Source organism: Salmo salar, chromosome 03, assembly GCF_965601325.2.
Source record: "Salmo salar chromosome 03, fSalSal1, whole genome shotgun sequence".
Classification (NCBI taxonomy): domain Eukaryota; kingdom Metazoa; phylum Chordata; class Actinopteri; order Salmoniformes; family Salmonidae; genus Salmo; species Salmo salar.
In genome coordinates, this window is record NC_138293.1 from 73,466,324 (window position 1) to 73,489,510 (window position 23,187).

The 23,187-nt window shown below is 41.6% G+C and overlaps 1 protein-coding gene across 3 annotated transcripts in view; it reads right to left on the minus strand.

Annotated features, from left to right (window-relative positions):
• Window positions 1-18,706, minus strand: part of LOC106601482 (protein shisa-6) — a 73,011-nt gene extending 54,305 nt beyond the window's left edge. For 2 of the 3 annotated variants that reach the window (XM_014193705.3, XM_014193704.3), the window contains exons 1-5: window positions 18,458-18,706; window positions 16,911-17,908; window positions 10,527-10,675; window positions 3,376-3,468; window positions 2,513-2,584 (exon numbers count right to left, since the gene is read on the minus strand). In XM_014193705.3, the coding sequence (XP_014049180.1) occupies window positions 2,513-2,584; window positions 3,376-3,468; window positions 10,527-10,675; window positions 16,911-17,455 (859 nt within the window). In that variant the 5' untranslated portion in view covers window positions 17,456-17,908; window positions 18,458-18,706. The remainder of the gene's footprint in view (window positions 1-2,512; window positions 2,585-3,375; window positions 3,469-10,526; window positions 10,676-16,910; window positions 17,909-18,457) is intronic. The other variant, XM_014193706.3, reaches the window with a different exon arrangement.
• Between the last annotated feature and the right edge of the window lie 4,481 nt (window positions 18,707-23,187).

Here is a 23,187-nt window from a genome sequence, read left to right on the forward strand (position 1 = left end):
TCCCTCAAGAATTTCCCTGTATTTAGCGCCATCCATCACTCCTTCAATTCTGACCAGTTTCCCAGTCCTTGCTAATGAAAAACATCCCCATGGCATGATGCTGCCACCACCATGCTTCACTGTGGGGATGGTGTTCTCGGGGTGAGGAGAGGTGTTGGGTTTGCGCCAGACATAGCGTTTTCCTTGATGGCCAAAAAGCTCAATTTTAGTCTCATCTGACCAGAGTACCTTCATCCATATGTTTGGGGAGTCTCCCACATGCCTTTTGGCGAACACCAAATGTTTTTTGTTATTTTTTTCTTTAAGCAATGTTTTTTTTCTGGCCACTCTTCTGTAAAGCCCAGCTCTATGCAGTGTACGGCTTAAAGTGGTCCTTTGGACAGATACTCCAATTTCCGATGTGGAGCTTTGCAGCTCCTTCAGGGTTATCTTTGTTCTCTTTGTTGCCTCTCTGATGAATGCCCTCCTTGCCTGTTCAGTGAGTTTTGGTGGGCGGCCCTCTCTTGGCAGGTTTGTTGTGGCGTCATGTTCTTTCAATTTTTTTTATAATGGATTTAATGGTGCTCCGTGGGATGTTCAAAGTTTCAGATATTTTTTTCTAACCCAACTCTGATCTGTACTTCTCCACAACTTTGTCCCTGACCTGTTTGGAGAGCTCCTTGGTCTTCATGGTACCTCTTGCTTGGTAGTGCCCATTGCTTAGTGGCGTTGCAGACTCTGGGGCTTTTCAGAACAGGTGTATATATACTGAGATCATGTGACAGATCATGTAACACTTAGATTGCACACAGGTGGACTTTATTTAACAAATCATGTGACTTCTGAAGGTAATTGGTTGCACCCCTTATGCTTCATAGCATAAGGGGTGAGTACATATGCACGCACCACTTTTCCGTTCGTTTAAAAAAAAAAAATTGAAACAAGTAATTTTTTAAATTTCACTTTTTATTTATTTTATTTTGTTCATGTCCATTACATGAAATCCAAATAAAAATGTATTTAAATTACAGGTTGTAATGCAACAAAATAGGAAAACCGCTAAGGGGGGGTGAATACTTTTGCAAATCACTGTATATATTGTAATGACCTGGCTAGATCATAAATGAACAATTATTCAGACAGAGAATTGAGTTTACAAATCCCAATTTATTAACCAAACTCAACACAGGCTACTGTTTGGCCGTAGCCCACGCCAAATAAGGATACCCATATAAATCAACCGTGACCGTCTCTTGTTAAGACCAGACGTAAGAGAGAGAACAATGGCTAAGCATGGTCTTAAACTGGTGATGCTCCACCCCCAGCCAAACCCCCCCACACACCCCACACACCGCTCCACCAACCATCAGGATGCCCGGCACCAGAACATTCCAGGCATTCCCGTGGTTGGCAGATAGCAGTTTGACTGGCATGTCGGACCCCGTGAACACTGGGTACTGGTAAGTACAACACAACCAACGAACAGCATAACACATAACACACAGCTGTCTGTGCAGGTCGCTACAATATATATATATAAATATAATAAAGAAAACACGAGAAATAAGAAATAAGAGAGTAAGCTATATACTGGGTCAGTGCCAATACTGGCTGTCAAACTGGTGATAGTAACAGGAGGTACAGGGAGCAGACAGAGAGCCTGTTGACAGCCAGCTGTTTGAGGTGGAAAAGCCCTCGGCTTTGTAATGACAGTTACTGTAACACCAGGCAGCAGTGATGTGGCCTAACAGGAAGGCAGAGGATTGCTGTTCAAACCCCAATTAGCCTACCTAATTTTCACATACATTCTTTGTTTAAAGATATGAACATATTGAACAACTATATAGATTTTCAAGGAAATATTTGAATTTTAATTAGAAGCAAATGTAAAACAGTACTTGTTTTTGTCACTTGGTAAAATACCACTTACCTTGCAGACACCTAAAACTTACAAGAAGTGGTTATAAAATTGCAGACACAATAACACCATCAGAATGTGTCTCGTCCACACACACACACACACACACACACACACACACACACACACACACACACACACACACACACACACACACACACACACACACACACACACACACACACACACACACACACACACACTGTTAATCATGACATAGCAACCATTTTAATGCTTGTCACCCTCCTTGTCTATCCTAATCATCTACAGAACCCATGACTGCTTTATACTTTGGAGAACAGACCAGCACAGACATTCAAGCCTGCTTTCCACTCCTCCTTGTGTTGTTTCTCTATGTTTTGCATTAGGTACACCTGACAGCCACGCTTTCTGAAAGCTGTACTGGGCTGGTTAATGATAGTGGCAAGGCGTCTGCTCTGATGCCCTGCATTATGAGGAGCTGGTGCGATTAGCCGCCAAACCCACTCTATGGGCCCAGGGTCTAGGTGTGAGAAGTGTGATGAGAGTGGTCTTATCTGGCGGGAGCAGAAAGCAGGTGTGTGGCTGTTCTCCGGCAGGAAGCAGGGGTCTCCATAGTGAGAATATGTTACATACTGTAGGAGATATTAGGAACGTCCAGATCTCCCTGCCAGGACAGCTGCCCTAAATCGTCTACAGAGTGCTGCGCTGCAAAGACAGAGAACAGCCACTTGTTTATTACTTAGCTTTATGCACCAATTCTAGCTATTACCATCTTATACTACCAGATTAAGAACATTTCGTTTTCTATGTTCTACTGATAAATTCAATAGGTGTATATCATAATGTAGTTTTCTTGGCATTTGACAGGAAGTTACTTATGTACAACTTTCATCAATGATTTTAAACGTCCTTAGTGAGCGGAGACGAGACTCTGTCAGCTCAACTGACTCCATTGTTCTCGTACAGTAGACAGTTCTGTACACAGTGATCTGGCACAAAGAAGAGTTGGAGGATGTGACAAGTACAGCATGCAGTGCTGATAATGCTAAGTGTTATTTCATCCACACATGGCCATTGTGTAAATGCCTATATGAGTCAGTCAAGGGGAAAAACATAACAAAAAGGAGAGTACTTTTCACATCTGAACAAAGCAGTAACTCATTGAGGCTTTTCTCTTTTCAATTAGCTTTGAGAAATGCCGTTATTGTTCTGCCAAAAGCTTCAGTCCCATTTCCCAAGGTGACTGCCAGCTGAGAAGTGAGCAAGTAAAATTATTGGATGGGCTATTGCACTGTTTCCCCCTGATCTACTCAAACAGCGGTTCGAAAAATGGAAGAAGACTTTTTGGACAAAGAGTGGAGGAAATGTGTGGATGTGAGAGGCAAGGTGAAAATGAGAGTGAGATTTGTGTTAGAATTTTGTACCACAACGCTGTCTTTACTCTTGAAGACATAGTAATTGTCATCAGACCAACAGACAATGGAGATGGACAATACCTTTTAGGTGCGGTCGTCCCAGTGTCACGAATCCAGAGGAGATGAAGTTATGATCAAGTTGGCCTTGGCGGAAGTTCTCTTTCCCATAGTGCCCTGTGGAAGAAATGCAGAGTTAAGATGGCATGAGATGACCAATAACATTTATCTGACCGAGACAATTCACTAAGCATATTCGTTGCTGATTTTCGTTCCAACCCTCACATAGGAAATCACAAACAACTGTGTACACATATCAGCGTCTGGGACACTCTTAATCAGAGGTGTGGGCTCGAGTCACATGACTTGGACTCGAGTCAGACTCGTGTCACAAATATGATGACTTGCAACTCGACTTTGACTTTAACACCAATGACTCGTGACTTAACTTGGACTTGAGCCCTTTGACTCGAACTGACTTGATATCCTTCCCAAGCCCAAATATTAAAAATGATGCTATTAAAAAAGTGTGCAGCGCATCAACTCTTCGTTTAACTGATTATTGTTTGAATTGGACAGCAGCCAATCAAATTGTGCTAGCTGAGAAAAAGTTTTGCGTGGCAATGCAGAGGATCGTCGGCGAGTGAATTCAGATGGAGCCCTTGGAAACATGATTCCCAAAATTATTATTTTTAGATATGAAGACTACACTGTAGTCAACAAAAAACGGATTGCAATTTGCAAAACATGCGGTAACAAAATTAGACGGAGGCGCAACAACTTCCAACTTGGTTCGACATTTGAAGCTGCACAAAGAACGGTAAGTCGTGGCTAATATAGCCGACAGCTATATAATTTATAACTCTGCTAGTGTAGCATGTTGGCTAACGTAACATTAAGTCAATGAGCCTCCACACAGTCAGTCAGTGCGGAAACGTGATCATTGCACCCAAGACTGAGCTACAACATGGCTACCCATGTTGTCACGGCTGTCGTAGTGAGTAGACCAAAATGCAGCGGGTACGTGAATGCTCATATTAACTTTTATTAGAACATTACACAAAACATGAAACTGAAAAAACGAATGACAGCTAAACAGTATTGCAGGCTAACCATAGCAGTGCAAAAACAACTTCCCACAAAAGACAGGTGGAAAAAGGGCTACCTAAGTATGACTCCCAATCAGCAACAACGATGTACAGCTGTCCCTGATTGAGAGCCATACCCGGCCAACACAAAGAAATACACAACATAGAAAAAACATAGAAATACAAAACATAGAACAATACCCAAAAACCCCGACAACACAAAACAAACACACCACTGCCACGCCCTGACCAAACTACAATAACAAATAAACCCTTATACTGGTCAGGACGTGACACATGTATTTCCATGGAAATATAATGTTTATTTGGAAAGTAATAAATATATATATATATTTTAAAGCATTCATGATTTGCATAAATGTAGTATACTAACTATAACTCTAGTTAAAAATATGAAATGGTATTACATTTGGTGAAGAGTACATTTTGACTTGTTTAGGACTCGAAACTCAAAGTTAGGACTTGAGACTTGACTCTGACTTGCCTGCCTTGACTTGGGACTTGACTTGGGACTTGAGTGCTAAGACTTCAGACTTACTTGTGACTTGTAAAACAACGACTTGGTCCCACCTCTGCTCTTAATACTTCCAACCACCCTAGTTAATGAACGTATTATATGATGCATTAGCCTCATTCTTTAGTTAGCTGAATAGCTGTGTTCACGGGACTTTGTCGTTTATGGTGTCTTAGTTCAGTTCAGCCAGCACTCTGACAGATGGTGAGGAGGACTCTGTATTTCACTCCCTCTTTGGCTCAGCTAACTGGTAAAGGAACAGGGACACAGAGGGAAAGGAAGGTCTCACATTAACAATTTATGATGTCTGATGTACACTCAGGATCATCACCACCGCAAAAGGTCGCACTCCCCAAAGCTGCGAGCTGGAGGAGCTAGTGAAGACCTTCCCTTCTCATATCGTTCACAAATTAAACAAAGATTCCCATTCAGGGTCAAAAGCCCTGCCCTTTTGCCAAAGCAGGTAAAACATTCAAACTTTAATTGGGTGGAAAAATGTCTTTCAGGCTTGGGCACTTGACCCTGAAGATCAGTAGAGAGATTCTAAAGAACCCTTCTAACCGAGACTCTCCTGTGTTTTAGAACTGATTAATTCCTTCCTCAACTTATACAGTAGAACACTTTTACCCCACATAGACCTACACTATGGAGGGACCTTATATAATTGATTCATAAACTGTGTAATTGGATCGATCTTCATAATTATGACAGCTGCATTGTAGTACTGTATCTATGAAATGTCAGTTAATTAAAAATGTGCCTTGCAACAAAACATTTCATCCTGGATTTCCTTGGTCTTAAAGATCACTATGTAACATAATTTGTTCCAAGATGCTATATTGTGTCTGGCTGGAACAAGTCCTGTAATTGAGAGTGCAGAGGTCCACAATGGACCGTCAAAGTGCCTGCCAGCAGTCTGACAACCTCCATTTGTCCTGCCAATCGAACACCAAAATGTTGTGCACAAAAAAGATGCAGGTAGGCTGAGAAAGTGAGTGTGTATCAGACAGTGAAAGCTTAAACTGAAAATAGAGGAGAAACAACATGACGGTCTGTCTTACAAAGGCCTATTGAGTTCCCCTCCCGCCACTCTCTTCCTTCCTGTTAGTGCCAGTCTGCATTAGCTGGCAAATAGTTCAACAGCCCTATCTCAATGGAGCAACTTCAAAGTCAATAGCGTCACTCAGACCTTTGGGCCATAGAGGCAGAGATCGAACCGCATTTCAAATGATCATAATGAGAAGGAACACTTGGGACCATTAGCCCTGGTCTTCATTACACTGACGTTTGACACGGGCCTGAGCTCTCTAAAGCCTGTTTGGTTCTGTTTTCAAGCCCAACGGATACTGTAAACTGATTGCTGAAACATTTTGCCCATCACTATTACTTTGGGATTTTCATACTAAGAAACTAGTAAATACTTAATGACTCTCAGGATTTAAGAAGTTGACTGTGTCCAATTTATGCTGAATAAAAAGAGGCGTTTGTGCAAGTTTTTTTATCTGTTTGAAGTATGCCTTCATGAAGTGTTCTTGGCTTAGAATAATACCAAAGGGAAAACAACTACAACACATACAGTGCATTCGGAAAGTATTCAGACCTCTTCCCTTTTTCCACATTACAGCCTTATTCTAAAATGTATTAAATAATTTACACAGTCTACACAGAATACCCCATAAAAAAACAGAAATATCTTATAATACCTTATATGTATTCAGACCCTTTGCTATTAGACTTCGAAATTGAGCTCAGGTGCATCCTGTTTCCATTGATCATCCTTGAGATGTTTCTACAACTTTATTGGAGTCCACCTGTGGTAAATTCAATTGATTGGACATGATTTGGAAAGGCGTGAGACACCTGTCTATATAAGGTCCCACAGTTGACAGTGCATGTCGGAGAAAAAAACAAGCCATGAGGTCGAAGGAATTGTTCGTAGAGCTGCGAGACAGGATTGTGTCGAGGTACAGATCTGGGGAAGGGTATCAAAACATTTCTGCATCATCAAAGGTCCCCAAAAACACAGTGGCCTCCATCATTCTTAAATGGAAGAAGTTTGGAATCACCAAGACTCTTCCTAAATCTGGCCGCTCGGCCAAACTGAGCAATCGGGGGAGAAGGGCCTTGGTCAGGGAGGTGACCAAGAACCTGATGGTCACTCTGAAAGAGCCCCAGAGTTCCTCTGTGGAGATGGGACAACCTTCCAGAAGGACAACCATCTCTGAAACCCTCCACCTATCAGGCCTTTATGGTAGAGTGGCCAGACGGAAGCCTCTCCTCAGTAAAAAGCACATGACAGCCCGCTTAGAGTTTGCCAAAAGGCACCTAAAGGACTCTCAGACCATGAGAATAAAGGTGGAACTCTTTGGCCTGAATGCCAAGCGTCACGTCTGGAGGAAACCTGGCACCATCCCTATGGTGAAGCATGGTGGTGGCAGCATCATGCTGTGGGGATGTTTTTCAGCGGCAGGGACTGGGAGACTAGTCAGTATTGAGGGAAAGATGAACAGAGCAAAATACAGAGAGATCCTTGATGAAAACTTGCTCCACAGTGCTCAGGACCTCAGATTGGTGCGAAGGTTCACCTTCCAACAGGACAATGACCCTAAGCACACAGCCAAGACAATGCAGGAGTGGCTACTGAACAAGTCTCCGAATACCCTTTAGTGGCCCAGCCAGAGGCGGACTAATACATTTTAGAATAATGCTGTAACGTAACAAAATGTGGAAAATGTGAAGTGGTCTGAATACTTTCCAAATGCACTGTATCTCCACCAGTGTTTGACAAGCTGTGATGGGGATAATCAGCTTTCTAACCTTGGTCTACTCTAAGGACAGCGCCTAAGGGCTGAATTCAGGTTCTACTGTAGGAGACGTTGACTATGATACATTGTGTTCTTATGCTGAAATACACTGATACATTATCTCGAAAGGGTAATTTAACTGATTTTCCTTTAGCAGAAGAGTTTAGGGTCCAAGCACAGACCAACCAACATCAATGAGAAAATGATGTTAGAACATAATGTATTTCCAAGTGTGAAAATAAAACAACATAGAATACCATCTGAATTGTGAAAAACAGATATATTCATGAGGATCTCATGTATTACTGCAGATTCCCAGGTATATCCACATATAATCTACATGAGCCACCAAAGACACCAACTAGCATTGTAATACAGTATGTAATGGAACTTCATACTGTATGTGTTGAGGCTAGTTCAGTCAAGGCCAGTTTAAACCAGTATAGTACAGCTGATGCCAGACTTGAGGGAGACGCATACAGTATTTCACAACAGAAAGATGAGTCGTGTCAGAAAGGAGGCCACAAGGGATGAAGACCAATTACAGGACTGACATGAACCCAAACAAAATAGTCAGCCTCTAGGGAAGTATCCTGCATAGTCCACAATCTCTTAATGTAAAAATCTGGGGAAGTGTCCAGCACAGTTCACAATCTCTTAATGTAAAACACTGGGAAAGTAGGCAGCACAGTCCATAATCTCTTAAAGTAAAATACTGGGGAAGTATGCAGCATAGTCCACAAACTCTTAATGTAAAACACTGAGGACGTATGCAGCACAGTCCATAATCTCTTAAAGTAAAATACTGGGGAAGTATGCAGCATAGTCCATAATCTCTTAATGTAAAACACTGGGGAAGTATGCAGCATAGTCCATAATCTCTTAATGTAAAACACTGGGGTGTCATGGTAGTCTTGAGGTCACTTCGGGGTTAACATTATGGATTCATGAAACACAGTGAGAGCTGTTAGAGGGGATGAAAGCCGATAAGGGGTTAGACAATCCTAGTTTTGGGCAACTGTAAAATGGCAGTCAAAGTGGTTATTGATTCCAATGAGAATTATTGAAGTGTCAAGTGCTGGAATTCAGGCAAACATAACTGTAACTACCTCTGTTGGCTGGCCCTTACACTAGTTTCATTTAATAAACTGCACATACCAGCAGCTGTGGCTTTTGTGGCTTGAGTCAAGTCAGAAAAGCGGCTCACATCCCATGGTGTGTGTAGCACGTAACAGTTCTCCTCTGACACAATCCCTGGATGAGGAGGAGTGTCTACTTTGACACGAGAGTGAAACATAACACTGAATCTGGGACACCATACTAGGGCACTTAGCAAGCGATCCCCGGAGCAGGGATCTGGAGACCGGATAAAAGAAGGAGGAACAGCGATGCAAGACAGAATTATCTCAGGACAAAAGCCATGTGTCTCCCGAAGAACATGTTCATTTGCATCTCCATTTTGAGCCAATGCTGAGTAGGCTTATGGAACCCCAGCATGAAAATAGACTCAGCCGAGGCCCTTTGTCTAAGCTGCTATATCGTTTTCAGTCTTAAAAATGTATACTTAAGTAGCAGGGCCCCATCATCAGTTTGGGGGAGTAGTGAACTACATATGGTTCAACTAGCAGTTTAAATACATTTTTGCAGTAGCTTTGTGGTAGTTGACCTAAATTCAAATCTTGGAAGTGTTTTCAGTAGTTCATTACTTTGTTGCCATGTAGTGGTGTAGCTTACTACTGGAACTACATACTACTTTGTTGTCATGTAGTGGTGTAGCTTACTACTGGAACTACATACTACTTTTGTTTTGCAAAAAGAAAATATTGTTGAAGTAGGCAAGAATTGCCTTTATTTTTCAGCATCAAACCTGCCTAATTCTCACTTGAAACACTTTTTGTGTGCCTAATTCCACATTTGAGTTTAATAGGCCAGAATAGACATTCTGTTAACATCTGACTCCAGAGTGATATGTTCTTGCAATTTGTAGTCTGTGACATTTCAGATTCAGGTATGATCATTTTTCGCTAAGTCGTTTGGATGTAGTGAACTACTTTTCAAAAGTAACTTTAAGGTTGGCTTTAGTGTAGTTTAACTTACAATAGTGTGAAGTAACTGGTAGCTCGTTAATTATATTTTCAGAGTAGCTTCTCTAACACTGCCCATCATCTATTTCAGTGCGTGTGTCAAAGACCATTTTGACCAATAATGAAAGCAATAAGGTCCGACTTTACAATGCAAAGGTCGCATACCATAGAAATAACATTGTTGTACACATGTCAGCCAAGTATAATGACAGTAGTTATATATACTGTTACATAGAAGCGTGTACAATGGAGATTACTGTGTAGTCATAAAAAGCTATTGAACGTCCATAATATAATGTGTCCTTATTCAGTCATCCCTGCTTGTCTCGTTTCTATGAGATTTCTATACATCTACCTCCATAATTCCTACCAATCACTACTGTATAAATGAAATTCAGACTGGATCTCCATCACTCAGAGAATGTAACTTAGGGCAAAGAATATGGCTTTAATAACACCTTCTCTATTATGTTCTCATGACATTTATATTGAACCTCTTTTCATTTTATCTAACTATTTAACATAACCTCTGTTTCCATAGTAACTCTGTCATCTTGGGTATCGATTTTATACAGAGAAAGGACTTAGATTCAACTCATAGTGCACCGTGCAGCGTACTAGAGGTAAAGACCATTTCAGAACCTATGCTTAGGACAAATACAGTTTGAATCATTTTTGCAAGATATTCTTGGATATGTGAAGTAAAAACAGTGCAGGTACCCACCGTGGTTTGCTAGCATGGTGTGAACTGGGGTGTAATGGTTCTTGGACGTTCGGAGAGGCGTGTCTATGTCTTTGGGTGAACCCTCCAACGCTGCAATATTTTCATTCTCCTTATTTAGTCCTTGTTGCCTCAAAATGTCTGCAAGGGCTCTGCAAAAGAAATGTAAAAACACAGATGTAATTTTATCGTTTTCAGACTATACAAGCAGAACCAGAAATACTTTCCTGTTTTCAATCACCGACAACCATTACTCTCAACATCCCCAGAAGGTCTACTTAATTTATTTAGTTACATACAGCTCCAATTGTGTTGGTGGAGCTCCAGAACCAGGCACAGTGTAAAGTGTAATTACAACAAGGTGGCCAATAGGCCAGGTTTCAATACTGAGCCACACTGAGTACAGATGGGCCTTTCCCTTCAGGCCAAGGGAGAACAGCTAAAGCCATTCATCAATGTTCCTTGAAGAACGTTCTGCTAGAGCTATACGCCCCCACTACTAAGGTTCAAATGAATCTAACTCCTACCAAGTTACCAATTTCCAAGGGCTCTACACAAATCATCTTGCTATCACCATTTTCAACATTGGTCCCCATTGAAGTATAGTGGTGAGGATGGTGGACATATTGGTTTCTTCAAAGAGCTGAAAGGGTAATGTAACTGTGTCAAAGTCGACCTGAGTCAACTTCTTTCCATAACTCTCTGTGACTTTGGGAGCTATGTATTAATAGCCTTTCCCTTCTAGGATGGGCACACTTTAACCATATCCTTTTCACAGACTGAGGCGACCTGGTTTTCATCGCCCCAGTTGACTACTTTGTGTCTTGTATAGCAGGAACACGTTCAACCAGTCCCACACAAATATTGTGTTTGAAAGCACCAAAGTCGAGACTTGTCACAGTTTCCTCCCCTACAAAATCTCTTAGCTAAATCATGTTTCAAAAGCACCAGTACATTCCTATGTATGGGAAGGGGAAAAAAAACATCTACAAGAAATGGGAAAGTATAAAATAATCTTCAAACGATACACCCATCATCCATCGAGGGAGTAAAGTAAATATTGTAAAGAAGAGAAGTGAAAATAAATTGTAATTCCCTTTACACTGCACTTGCAGCACATGACAGAGGATGTAGTTCAGTCTTGTTGGTTATCAGAGGGACTTGCCTCCGCAGTGAAATTGGATTTTTTTCTTCTCTTTTTTTCTATTTTAACACATTTCTACATTGTCAAAAGAGATAAGGAAGCCTAGAATGTGTTTACAGATATGGCGACATGTTTGCAATTATTTCAGACTGAGACAGAGATTGAATTATTATGAGCATGTGGTGTAGATGTTCAACAAGTCTATCATCTCCATTCTAAACTGATTAGTTTAGTTTATTAGGATCCCATTAGCTACTGCACATGCACCAGCTACTCTTCCTGGGGTACACATACAATGTACAAATTCATGACAAAGTACAGAACAGTTATAGACAAGAAAAACATAAGATATTACATTAAATCCAAATTAAAAAGGCACATAAAAATAAGAGTTATATATTTGAAAGAGACCAAGAGACAACAGTATTTACACACTATTCATATATACATATTCATATTCTGTCACGTGTGTGTGTGTGTAGGAACGGACCAAGGCGCAGCGTGCGTATCGTTCCACATCTTTATTATATAGTGAAACTTAGCCAGAACAAACAATAAACTATAAACAAACAACAAACCGTGACGACAGAGGTGCAACATGCACTAACTCAAAATAATCTCCCATAAACACAGGTGGGAAAAACAACTACTTAAATATGATCCCCAATTAGAGACAATGATGACCAGCTGCCTCTAATTGGGAATCATACAAAACCCCCAACATAGAAAAAAGAAACAAGAACACAACATAGAAAAAATAAACTAGATAACCCCCCCAGTCACGCCCTGACCTACTCTACCATAGAAAATAAGAGCACACTATGGTCAAGACGTGACATATTCTTATATACAATACATTAAATCTTTAGAAATAGGAGAGATGATGTGATGCAGCATACATTTTTTTCTTCCGTTTTTTAAAGCTAAACTTACTTTTTGCCTGAGTAATGTCTTGTGGCAGAGCATTCCACAATGACATGGCTCTAAACATACAGTAACTGAGTGATGCATTAAATCTGTCTTTGGTTTGGGTACTGTGAAGAAACCCATAGTGGTGTATCTGGTGGAGTATGTACAGTATGTCTGTTTGAAGTGTATGCATATAGATTATACAAGTGGTTAGGCATTTTCAACACACACACATTTATTAAAAAGACTAGAAGAGAAGTAACACATCTCTCCTCAACCCTGAACCATGAAAGACTCATGCATGCTATTGATGTTAGTTCTGTGTGTACAGTTAAGGCCAAGGCGTGCTGCTTTGTTTTGAGCCAGCTGCAGCTTTGCTAGGTCTTTCTTTGCTGCACCTGACCATTTACCAATTAAAATAGGTTCAAAAGCATTGGGGAGAAAAAAATGGAAACCAATGTGAATTTCTACTTCCCTTGGATCCTGAACTCCACAAAATGTTTGTCAAGCCATGATTCATGGCTGAATGAATATGTTAGAAAGGTATTGCAGCATTGACCCTGCCTATCAGGTTGTCAGTAATCTTGGTTAATGCAGAACTAAAATCTTTTGTAATTTGGTCAGATGCTCGAGGTCCAGTGCCAGTACCAATTAGGTATATATAGTCTGTCCATGAGAGATTAGGTTGTCAGGAACACCAAAAAAATGAATATTCCCAATGTGAGCAGAGAGAAGCATATCACTGACTTGCCAACCACTAATGGAGTAGAAGCAGAAACTGGAGAGGAAATAAATCCATGTAGGTGTGCTTTACATACATTAAAGTTATACAAGAGACATTGCAAAGCCATACTATCTCACCTACCTCACCCAATCTGCTTTCTCTGCCCAATATTATGGTAAAATCTCTCAAAAATGACATATTGAATCTCACTGCATGCAGGTCAATTTAGAAATCCCTTTTGAATGTATTGGAACTGACTCTCACTGGCATAACAAAACCTAATATGTACTCAATCTGAGAGTAGATACTTTTTTGCAACAGATCCATCTTAAATTGCATCCAGGTTTGCTTTCGAGAAAGTGATCAATATAGACCACTCAAATCCCTGGCTTTGGCTTTCACTCGACATTTATTGTGCCTCCGTGAAGGTCACAGAAGAAACAACAAAGGTCTGCCAATGCCTTAGCATTCCCCTCACAATCCAGCATTAATGTCTCAAGCCAGCCACAGAAGTACATTTTTTCCCCCGGCAGAGATCATTATTACCAGATGTGCCAAATGATTGTTGGAAATAAATCATTAAAAAAGCTATTGAATGTCCACTATGCAATGTCACCTCGTTTAGTCATCCCTACTCAGGCTGCATTTACACAGGCAGCCCAATTCTGATTTTACACTAATTGGTCTTTTGACCAGACATGAGATATTTTCACATTCTATATTTTTTGAGCTGATCTGATTGGTCAAAAGAACAATTAGCTCTAGAAAGAAATCAGAATTGGGCAGCATCTGTCTCATCTCTCTCACCACCACTCATACTGATGTGGTGGTCGCAGTATGCATCTCCATTTGAAAGTATGCCCCATGGCTAGGATAGGAGAGCATTAAGGGACCAGAAATCCTCACAGTCTCCTCAGTTCTGAGTACTGAGATGGAGGCACTGCCACAGCCTCAGAAGTCTAATAGTCTTTAGTGGGATCAAAGTGAGTAATTTGGTAGGTTGCGTGAAATAGCTTTGACTAGAACTGTAGGAATACACTAGAGACAGACAGATATTGGTATCATATTTTCTACTTGTACTGTCATCGTTGAAACTGTCAAGGTAATGGCTTGGCTTGCATTTAAGGATTGTATATTTGAATGTCACTCTACGAGCAGAAAAATGTGTCTGAGAACATTATCTCTTAAACCAAAGACCTGTACTTGACACCATCTTTTGGTGTGACTATTAAATCAATAGCTAATGAGGTTGTAGACATAACCATGAATTTCCGAAAGGAAAAATGAATGGGGGGCACTTATCCAAGCCTTGTTCTCGTATCTGTATTTTGTCAGCAGAACCGTCCACCTGAAAGATTTCTCTTCAGAACCAGACGTTTAATAAACTGAGGGGAACAAACAGGTTTCCTTTCTAATGCTTTGATATGCATTGTTCAGCTAGGAGTCAATGACATTTGACAGGTTGAAGTATGGACTTCTAACAACAGTGTGAGTGTGACTCATCTAACAGCAGAAGTATTAATGCTGAGGTTAATGGATGTTGTGGAAGAGAGACAGATCTATGGTTGTAGATCCCTGTCATGAGAAGATGACAGTCAGTGTCATCCTTGGAACTTACCCCATATTGAACATCTGGCCACCGCTACAGCTCAAGCTGCATTTAACTCCAGACAAAGGTCTTCCAGTCTGCTAGAACAGCCACTATATCCACTAGGCTTGTGGTACAAATGATCTCTAGTGGAGAAACATACATTTTCTAGCTAGGATTGATGCCATGGGAGGGGCTTGCTTAAGAATGGGTACAAATTAATGCTGCATGGACTCTGAGAACAATCAATCTGAATTCCACTCACTGCCTTGATTTTATGGAGCCAGCAGGTAACGAGGGTACAGAAGCCAGTCCTAGCAAGGCACAATTAGCCTCATATGGGCTTTAATCACGATCTTAGCTTTGGCTGAACAGGTAGACAACCCCCTCTGCTATGGGCTAATAGACACCGGACCACCATTAGACAACCACAATGACTGGCTAACCACATGTGGTTTCTCCACCCAAACCATCTCTTTGGGTACTGTCTTGTTATAGCTTTTCTTGCAAGGCATAGGTATACTACTCAAATACAACACCGTGAGTGAATGAGATAGCTGCTGGCTTAATCTGCAAAATTCATCATGGCGGGTTGATGTCAGAGCACAAAATCCCTAACATACTCCTCCACTTGAGAAGGTTAACTGTCTTTCAATTCAGACTACAGTACATGAGTTACTCTCCTAGCTCTAGGAAGTGCTTAACAATATAGTCAAGGCTTCTAATGTGTCATGGAAAAAATCACCAGCTTCAATAATTGCGGAGGCAATTTGTTATTTTCAGCACATATACAAATACTTGGAAATTGTTGGACTTCAGAGTGCCTGATTATAAGGATTGTTGGTACAGTATGCATTCATTCCATTCATAGGAACATAATATAATTAATACATTGAGACATTGATTCCTCAGCAGTTAGATGTATTCCACCATAATGTGTTTAGCTCATACTTTCCCAACAGCAGTCCATCCATGGGCCATTATCCCGTAAGATACAAAGCCAATCAAAAGAAGGGAGAGTGACATCTGTACAGTATGTCCTCTGGGTTGTTAGCAGTGAAGCAACCCAACCTTGTTCCTAGCCTGAATGTTATACCGTGTCCATGAATGTGATGCCTTTTCTTTGACAGAGACATTAAATTCCACACCTGCCTCATGGAGGTTTGTTTGTGCTGCTGCTGAAAACGGAGCAATACTTTAGTTGACAAGAGACATTTAATGTTCCAATGTATGGTGGTGGTGGTGTTGGTAGTGGTATTGGTGGTGGTAGTGGTGAACTGGGTTGACTGTCAGTTGGGGGATTGTGTATATCTGCATAAGAGAGGTATTTGAAAAGGAGTTGATTGTAATGATCAGTTTCTCTTTGCATAATGGCTTGCAGGTGGTGTAACATTATTTTCCAGAGAGAAATGAAATTGAGCATCATTGTGAATTAAGGCTTCATCCCTATTCAAAAGTTGAGCATATAGCTGCACACCTGTGATGGTCAGATTCATATGTATCATTGTGATGAAGTGCTCATGATTTAGTCTACTGACAAATCTAATTTAGCTTTCTATACCCATTGTACTCATTTTTACTGTCATCAGCAGACTTTCATGTCTGTGAAAACTGAAGCTGGTGTTTCTTAACAATGATTGCACACACAATCATACACACACACACACACACACACACACACACACACACACACACACACACACACACACACACACACACACACACACACACTCTACACACACACACACACACACACACACACACACACACACACTCTACACACACTCTACACACACACACACACACACACACACACACACACACACACACACACACACACACACACACACACACACACACACACACACACACACACACACACACACACACACACACACACACACATCATACACACACACACGCACACTACACACACACACACACACACACACACACACAGAGGAAAAAAGTGACCCCCATAATAAATTACTATTTCTTAACCTGAATGTCAGGGTGACTTACCTATGGACATTCATTTCCTGAGGGGGCTTGGTTGCTTTGTCGTAGGCAACTTTTGCAGAAACTCCGATGAGTATGATAAAAGCTATGACACCACAGGTGATGTATACCGTTGTGTTAGTCTGATCCAAGTCAGGGTCGTAAGTGTCACCTGTTGGTGCCGGGGAGGGAGGCTGCGTTTTGATCCAATCTGGGGTGTTATAATTTGTGCAAGTGTTCTGTTCTATGCGTTTCCCTTTTTCTGCACAGCAATAGCGCAGGAAACAACTTCCACAACAGTAGCGGTGCTCAGTGTTGTTGCACTCGAACACTTTATCGTACGCTCCGCTCACGTCATAGTAGCCCAGACACGTGTCATGGGTAGCGATCGAAGGTGCCTGGACCTGAGTGTTTCGCCGCGGAACCGCAGTAGGCGCCTCCGTGCCGTTCACCTCCTTCATCTTTTGATTCCGCTTTGGAGCGTTTTTCTTCTTGTTGGCTGTAGCCGCGCACAGTACATTCAGCGGGTCCAAGTAAATCAAAAGAAGCAGAAGATGCTGTATCCCCATGATTTGAGGTTGTATGTCTTTGCTGATGCGATCGTTTGCCCCCCACTTTTTTTAGTTGTATGCTTTCTCTCCTCGCATGAAGACCTCTGCTTCTTTACCTTGCCGTGCTCCTGCCACTGACCCAGTCTTGCGGCTGTCCACGGGGGTTCATTTCCGAAGCCCTTTTCCAACTGTCCACTGCTGAGAGTGTCATGCTCTGGTTGAGGGAATGACGCTTCTTGCACCAATCAATTGCAGTCGGACGACCGTGTCACACATTGTGCAGCATCCTCCGAATATAAGTGGAGTTCTGTGGTCATCCGGGGACGTTTGGGTGGAGGAAGTGTCATTTGGATTCAGCTTGAGAAATGGGCTGAAGAATCCCCTCCGGCTGTCTCCGACAATGCCATCTACCATAAGTATATCTTTATTAGCAAAGCTCTAAATCTTGCACAGTTGACCGCTGATTGTTTTCTGTAGAGAAAGCAGGAGAGAAAGACAGAGGATTCAGTCAATTCCTACTGTAAAAAAATACTTTGTTAAAAGAAAAGAAAGGACCAAACATTTTGCATAAGAAAAATAACAACCATCTGCACCACATTAAATCAAATTTTATGAATTGCGTATCAATGCTAACTAAACAGACGCATGTGAACGCGCGTAAAACAATTCTGCTCAGTCAAACAAACGTTCCCTCGCAGACGCAAGAGCTGTTTCAGCACCATGGACAGCGCAACCCAGCGCGGACACTATGCGGATATATCCTTGAGTAGTTCTTGGTGCTATGCTTTCTATTTTTGAATGTCTACTTCAAAGTTATAACGCAAACAAATAAAAAGTCTTAACTCATTTTCCAGAGAAATAGCCTAACATATTCAATGCTGGTAGTTTCCCCCCTCTTTTCTTGTACGAAGTTTACTTTTCTTCAGCTCTATTCATTGAGAGAAGAAGACGAATCTAACGAAACTTTTGTACAAACAAGACAACCAAAATCACACAGCAACGAAACAGATAAGCACTTACCCGTTGATGGTGTCCGGGAACTGGGTGTCTCGACTCTGCCACAGACTGAACCAAAGTACCTCAGCTCCGCGTGAGACCCCGCTCTGCTCTGCTCCGACCCGACTCCATCCCTCACTCCCCCCTCCACATGAGCGCGTCTACGTCACCAATACAGGTACCTCAGTTAATTAGAAATCGGCCCCTAACAGTGCGCTCGGTCATGCCTACAGGCTGCACTCAATAATCTGGACCATTCTAGAACTGCATTAGAGCTTTCTCTTTCAGAGTGCGACGTTGGTGGTGTAAATCTTCGCTCTACTGCACAATGCTGCGTTCACTCATACCATGTAACAGCAGCATGTTGCAATTGTTGGTGCTTCTATATAGTTGGCTTTTATTATGCCCTATTATGCGAGAGATTGGGAATGATCTGCTTTAGGTAATAAAATAACATGCCACAATATGCTGGTAATACACAGTTGAACATGCCATGATAGCAGAGTTTGTCTCCAGGCTATTGGAATGTTCCATTCTGGTGTTCAGAAAAGTGGCTATATTTCCTAAGACATTGATATCTAATCTGGAATGTGGCTCGTTGGAAAGAGAGACAACATACATTACAACGGAAAGCAGTTGGTTAATATTCAGTGAAAAAGCTGCATTAAAGCTAACACACTTACTTATAGGAGGCTCCAGAAACCGCAATAGCCTAATTTTCAATGAAAGGCACTGCATCATGTTCAACCTCCATGTAATTTTGGATGAGGCAGTGGAGACTGAAAAAGAACAATGGCCTACATAATTGACTTCAGCCCCTAGTTCAGTGGAGGTTCCTGGGAGACCTTGTGCAATCTAAATCTAACAATCCCTATCGTTTCAGACAACTCTACATATTTGATGTACTTTCCCCCCTCATTTTTCATTTTACAGGTTTGTGTACTTTCAGTTGTGTTTGACCCATATTACAGTATGAGTATAAGGCTACTGTTACTCTCCAAGCACAGTAAGTTACTTTGTGGCCCATGGTTGAATGAGGTAGCCTTTTTTAACCTTGTCCACACATTGAGTTGCATGTTGAAAACAGCGAGGCCTTTGAAATGAAATCCATAAACTCCACGCTGCCCTGACAGTGTTCAGAAGCTAATATGACAAGGAGACAAGAAAAGGGCACAGGGCTTTTGATAAATGTGTTTCTTCACTGGATGCTATGGATGGCAGCATTTGCAAATTAGCCCCTCGACTCTCTGTCAGTCAAAATGACACATCAGATGTCATATCGAGCACAAAGGGAAGAAGGATTGTCCATTAATGTTTAACAGCTTAGGGCGGAGAAAGCTAGCCTCAGCAAAAAGCATTGACAGGTAACGACTGGGTCGACATTGGCTCAGGAATAATGAGACCATTCCTCAGAAGAATGAAATCATTAGGGTTCCAACCTGGGAATTCTGCTCTCTTGTTTTCTCCCAATTAAGTGGAATGAGCAACATCTTGAAACAACAACTAATTGGAAACAATACTGTCTAATGTTATATTTTCTCCAAACAGAAGACTAAGTGACTATAATGAGGTGTCATTGTTATGACATCATGAAAAGGCCCCACCTACTGTACCACATCTGTTTGCTGTGTGTCTAAAAACCTGCTCTTTAAATCAGGGACTGTATGTGGATCCTGTTTGGGCTTCAGCTCAGAGCATAACCAAAATGTCTGTCCCAGTTCTTATGTAAAACAGAGTAGTGTGTAATGTTGAAATGTTTGGGTACGTTTGAGTTCATGGAACTGTCCAAAAATGTTTCATCAAAAAGCAAATACTATTTGAAAAATGAATTGTTTAAGGCATTTGTATAAGATTTTATAAGATTTGAATTCCTAGAAGTACCATCAGCCCACATCCATGTATTCCAAAGTCCCAAAATCATGGAGTCTGGAAGGGTTATGCTAAATCTACATGAATGTCCTCTGAGATGTAGAAGTAAACCCACTTCAAACTACCAATACACCTTTCAATTTAATGAGAACACATGTAATGGCACCCTATCTCCCTCATATTGACAGGCCCAAGCGATCTCCTCTCAAGAGCAGATAGGCATGGGGAAATTAGTCGATGTTATCAAAGCTGATGTTATCAAAGTTAGTCATTTGAGGCATACTAGGCAGCTTCTGTGTGGCCTACTACTTATCTCCAATTTCAGAGTGAAGCCAGAACGGCATAGTTGTTACTGACTTCAAACACTTTTGCCGTATCTATATGGTTGCTTTCATGCCGTTTTTCGGGAAACGCACCGGAACATAGTAAAGAACCACAACATGGTCCAGTGGGATGTGTCAAAGGAAGTTTGGACCCATGTGGCATGTGGGGAGAAAGTGAGCATGGAGGGATGGAGGGAGAGTGTTATGGTTAGAGAGAGGAGGAGGAGGCGGTTCTCGCCTGTGTCTGTTCCACCACACCATGCTATCAGAGAGAGACAGAGTAAAGACGAACAGCAGCCAGTCTGGGGAAAATTAGAGCAAAGCTGTAGCAGCACTGTCTCTCTCTCCCTCTTTCGTTTTATCAGCCCCAGCAAAGCTGCACAGCCAGCACTGACTGAGGCTACTGCTGCTGCTGCCACGCTCAGACCATGAAAGGAGTGGCTGTCTGTGTGGTGTGCTGTTAGCGGTTAACACCAGCAAAACCTTATCTCCCTCCAACACGACAGTGCTCTGTGATTCAGAGGAAGGGCATAGTAGAAGGGTCGGTTAACTTCCATGTGGACTGATTGGTTACTTACTTGACGTGACACTGTGTGATGTAGTTCACTATGTGGGTCTTGAACATCATGATAAGTCCAGGACACAGTTAATGGAGACATAACAACATCAATGCACAATCGAGGTGGACATATTGGATGTGGACATGTCGACCTTGGGGGTTAATTTTATTTCTGTAATGGTAAAACACATTATAAGAGTTTATCTGCCCACATGGTGGAACCTCAGTGCAGCAAAACACACTGAAAGGAAACAAAATATGTGAGTGTAAAAAGCACTAGTAAAACAGAAACAACCCCCCAGACAGTAATAGGGGAGGGTGGGAGAACAGAGGACAGGCAGCACTGTGTGTCACAGTTGCTTTTGGATGAACAAACATGCAATTCTGGGAAGGCATCATAGCAGCTAAGATTGGTTGTTGTGTGGAAGAAAACACTGTTTTAATAACTCCACCACTGTAGGGATAGACAATTCTACACTAACCTGGTCCTTCACTAACAGAGACTGACATTCCATTACCTCCAGCACAAGTAGGCTACGGACACACGAACACAGTGAAAATGTATACAGGACCATTATGAGTGTTCTCTATTTATCATTCTGAACAACATTAAGAGAACAGATATACAATTTTCTTCTGTTGTGATAACATTATGTTTCCTTAATTGTCACTTAATGCGGTTCATGATAAATGAGTAGCTATAAGCACATTGGTATACACAGCTGTTATAGAGAAGTGTAATGAGGACAATAGCACAAAATGACCACTGCTGATGATCGCCAAGGGTCATGTTTTATGCCCGTCATTACTGCAATCATGTCATCTTTATAAATGACCATGGTCAATACTGTTGAGAAGTAATTGTGAGGGACTCTTTAAGCATTTTCTGGAATCCTGGGTGGTTTGTACTGAGGTTGATGCCAGACTTTCCTTGGGAAAAGCTTGACAGCGTCTGTGGAAGTTGGAGGATTACTGTTGCTTGTCTGTCCCTGTTGTGGCGGCCTGGCTTTGCAGTGGTGGAGACTATGCCGCACCAGTAAACACAGCACAGAGCTTGGATAGCATGCACTAGGTTCCTTTTTTCCTGCAGCCGCCAATCAATAGTAGCCTCACAACCAGGGTTGTCTCACTACCAGGGTTGTACTGGGCCTGGATGTTTGTAGAGTAAGGTAAGCCGCTAAGCAGAACGTGGAGAACAAGAAATCTGTTCCAATCTCCTCTTACACAGTTCCCCGGGCTTGGCTGCCCTCTCTGTGGTGTGGAACGTGGGCAGTCTCAAATTGGCATTCGGTAAACATTCAGTACAACTCATTTCCTGTTTCTCCTTCTCACAGCTTGACATCCCCTGAGACGGGTTGTTAAATTGTTGCTGCATACCAACAGCTTCCTCTGAATCAATTACCATTTGGACTTAAATGTCACAGCTTTGGAATTACATCACAAACTGTCGCTGACCAGGATTGAGAGGAAACCAATGCTTGGTGGAAAGAGAGTCTCTGGGGGAATTTGCACACAGTTTAACATGCATGAAACTGTATACATCTCAAATTACCTTAGCACTTGGAGCGACAGTAACCATGACCAGCCCTGGCAGTTCCTTAGATTTTATGAACATATCAAAACCTTACAAAAGACACTGCATTTATATATGAATAATTAATAGTGTAGTGATAAGTGACGGGTGAGGCTATAGGCAACCAGGAAGGTAAAGCTTTCTTTTTTCAAAAAAACGTTTTTATAAAAAAATAGGGCCAAAGGGAATTTCATAAGATACGCGATTGTCAGTGAATTGAAGAAAAGAAAGTTTACTGATTGAAATGCCAATGGTTTTTGTAAGGAGGTGTTGAAGTAAGATAGTTTAGAGAATTGTACAGCTTTAACCAAGCAGCTACAGTAGTATGACTAGGAATAGGCCTGTTCCCATAGTGGCCATACCCTCTCATGTCTTCTCAATAGATTGTTCACGGGCTCTGAATTTTTAACTGACCGTTTTTTTTCAATGT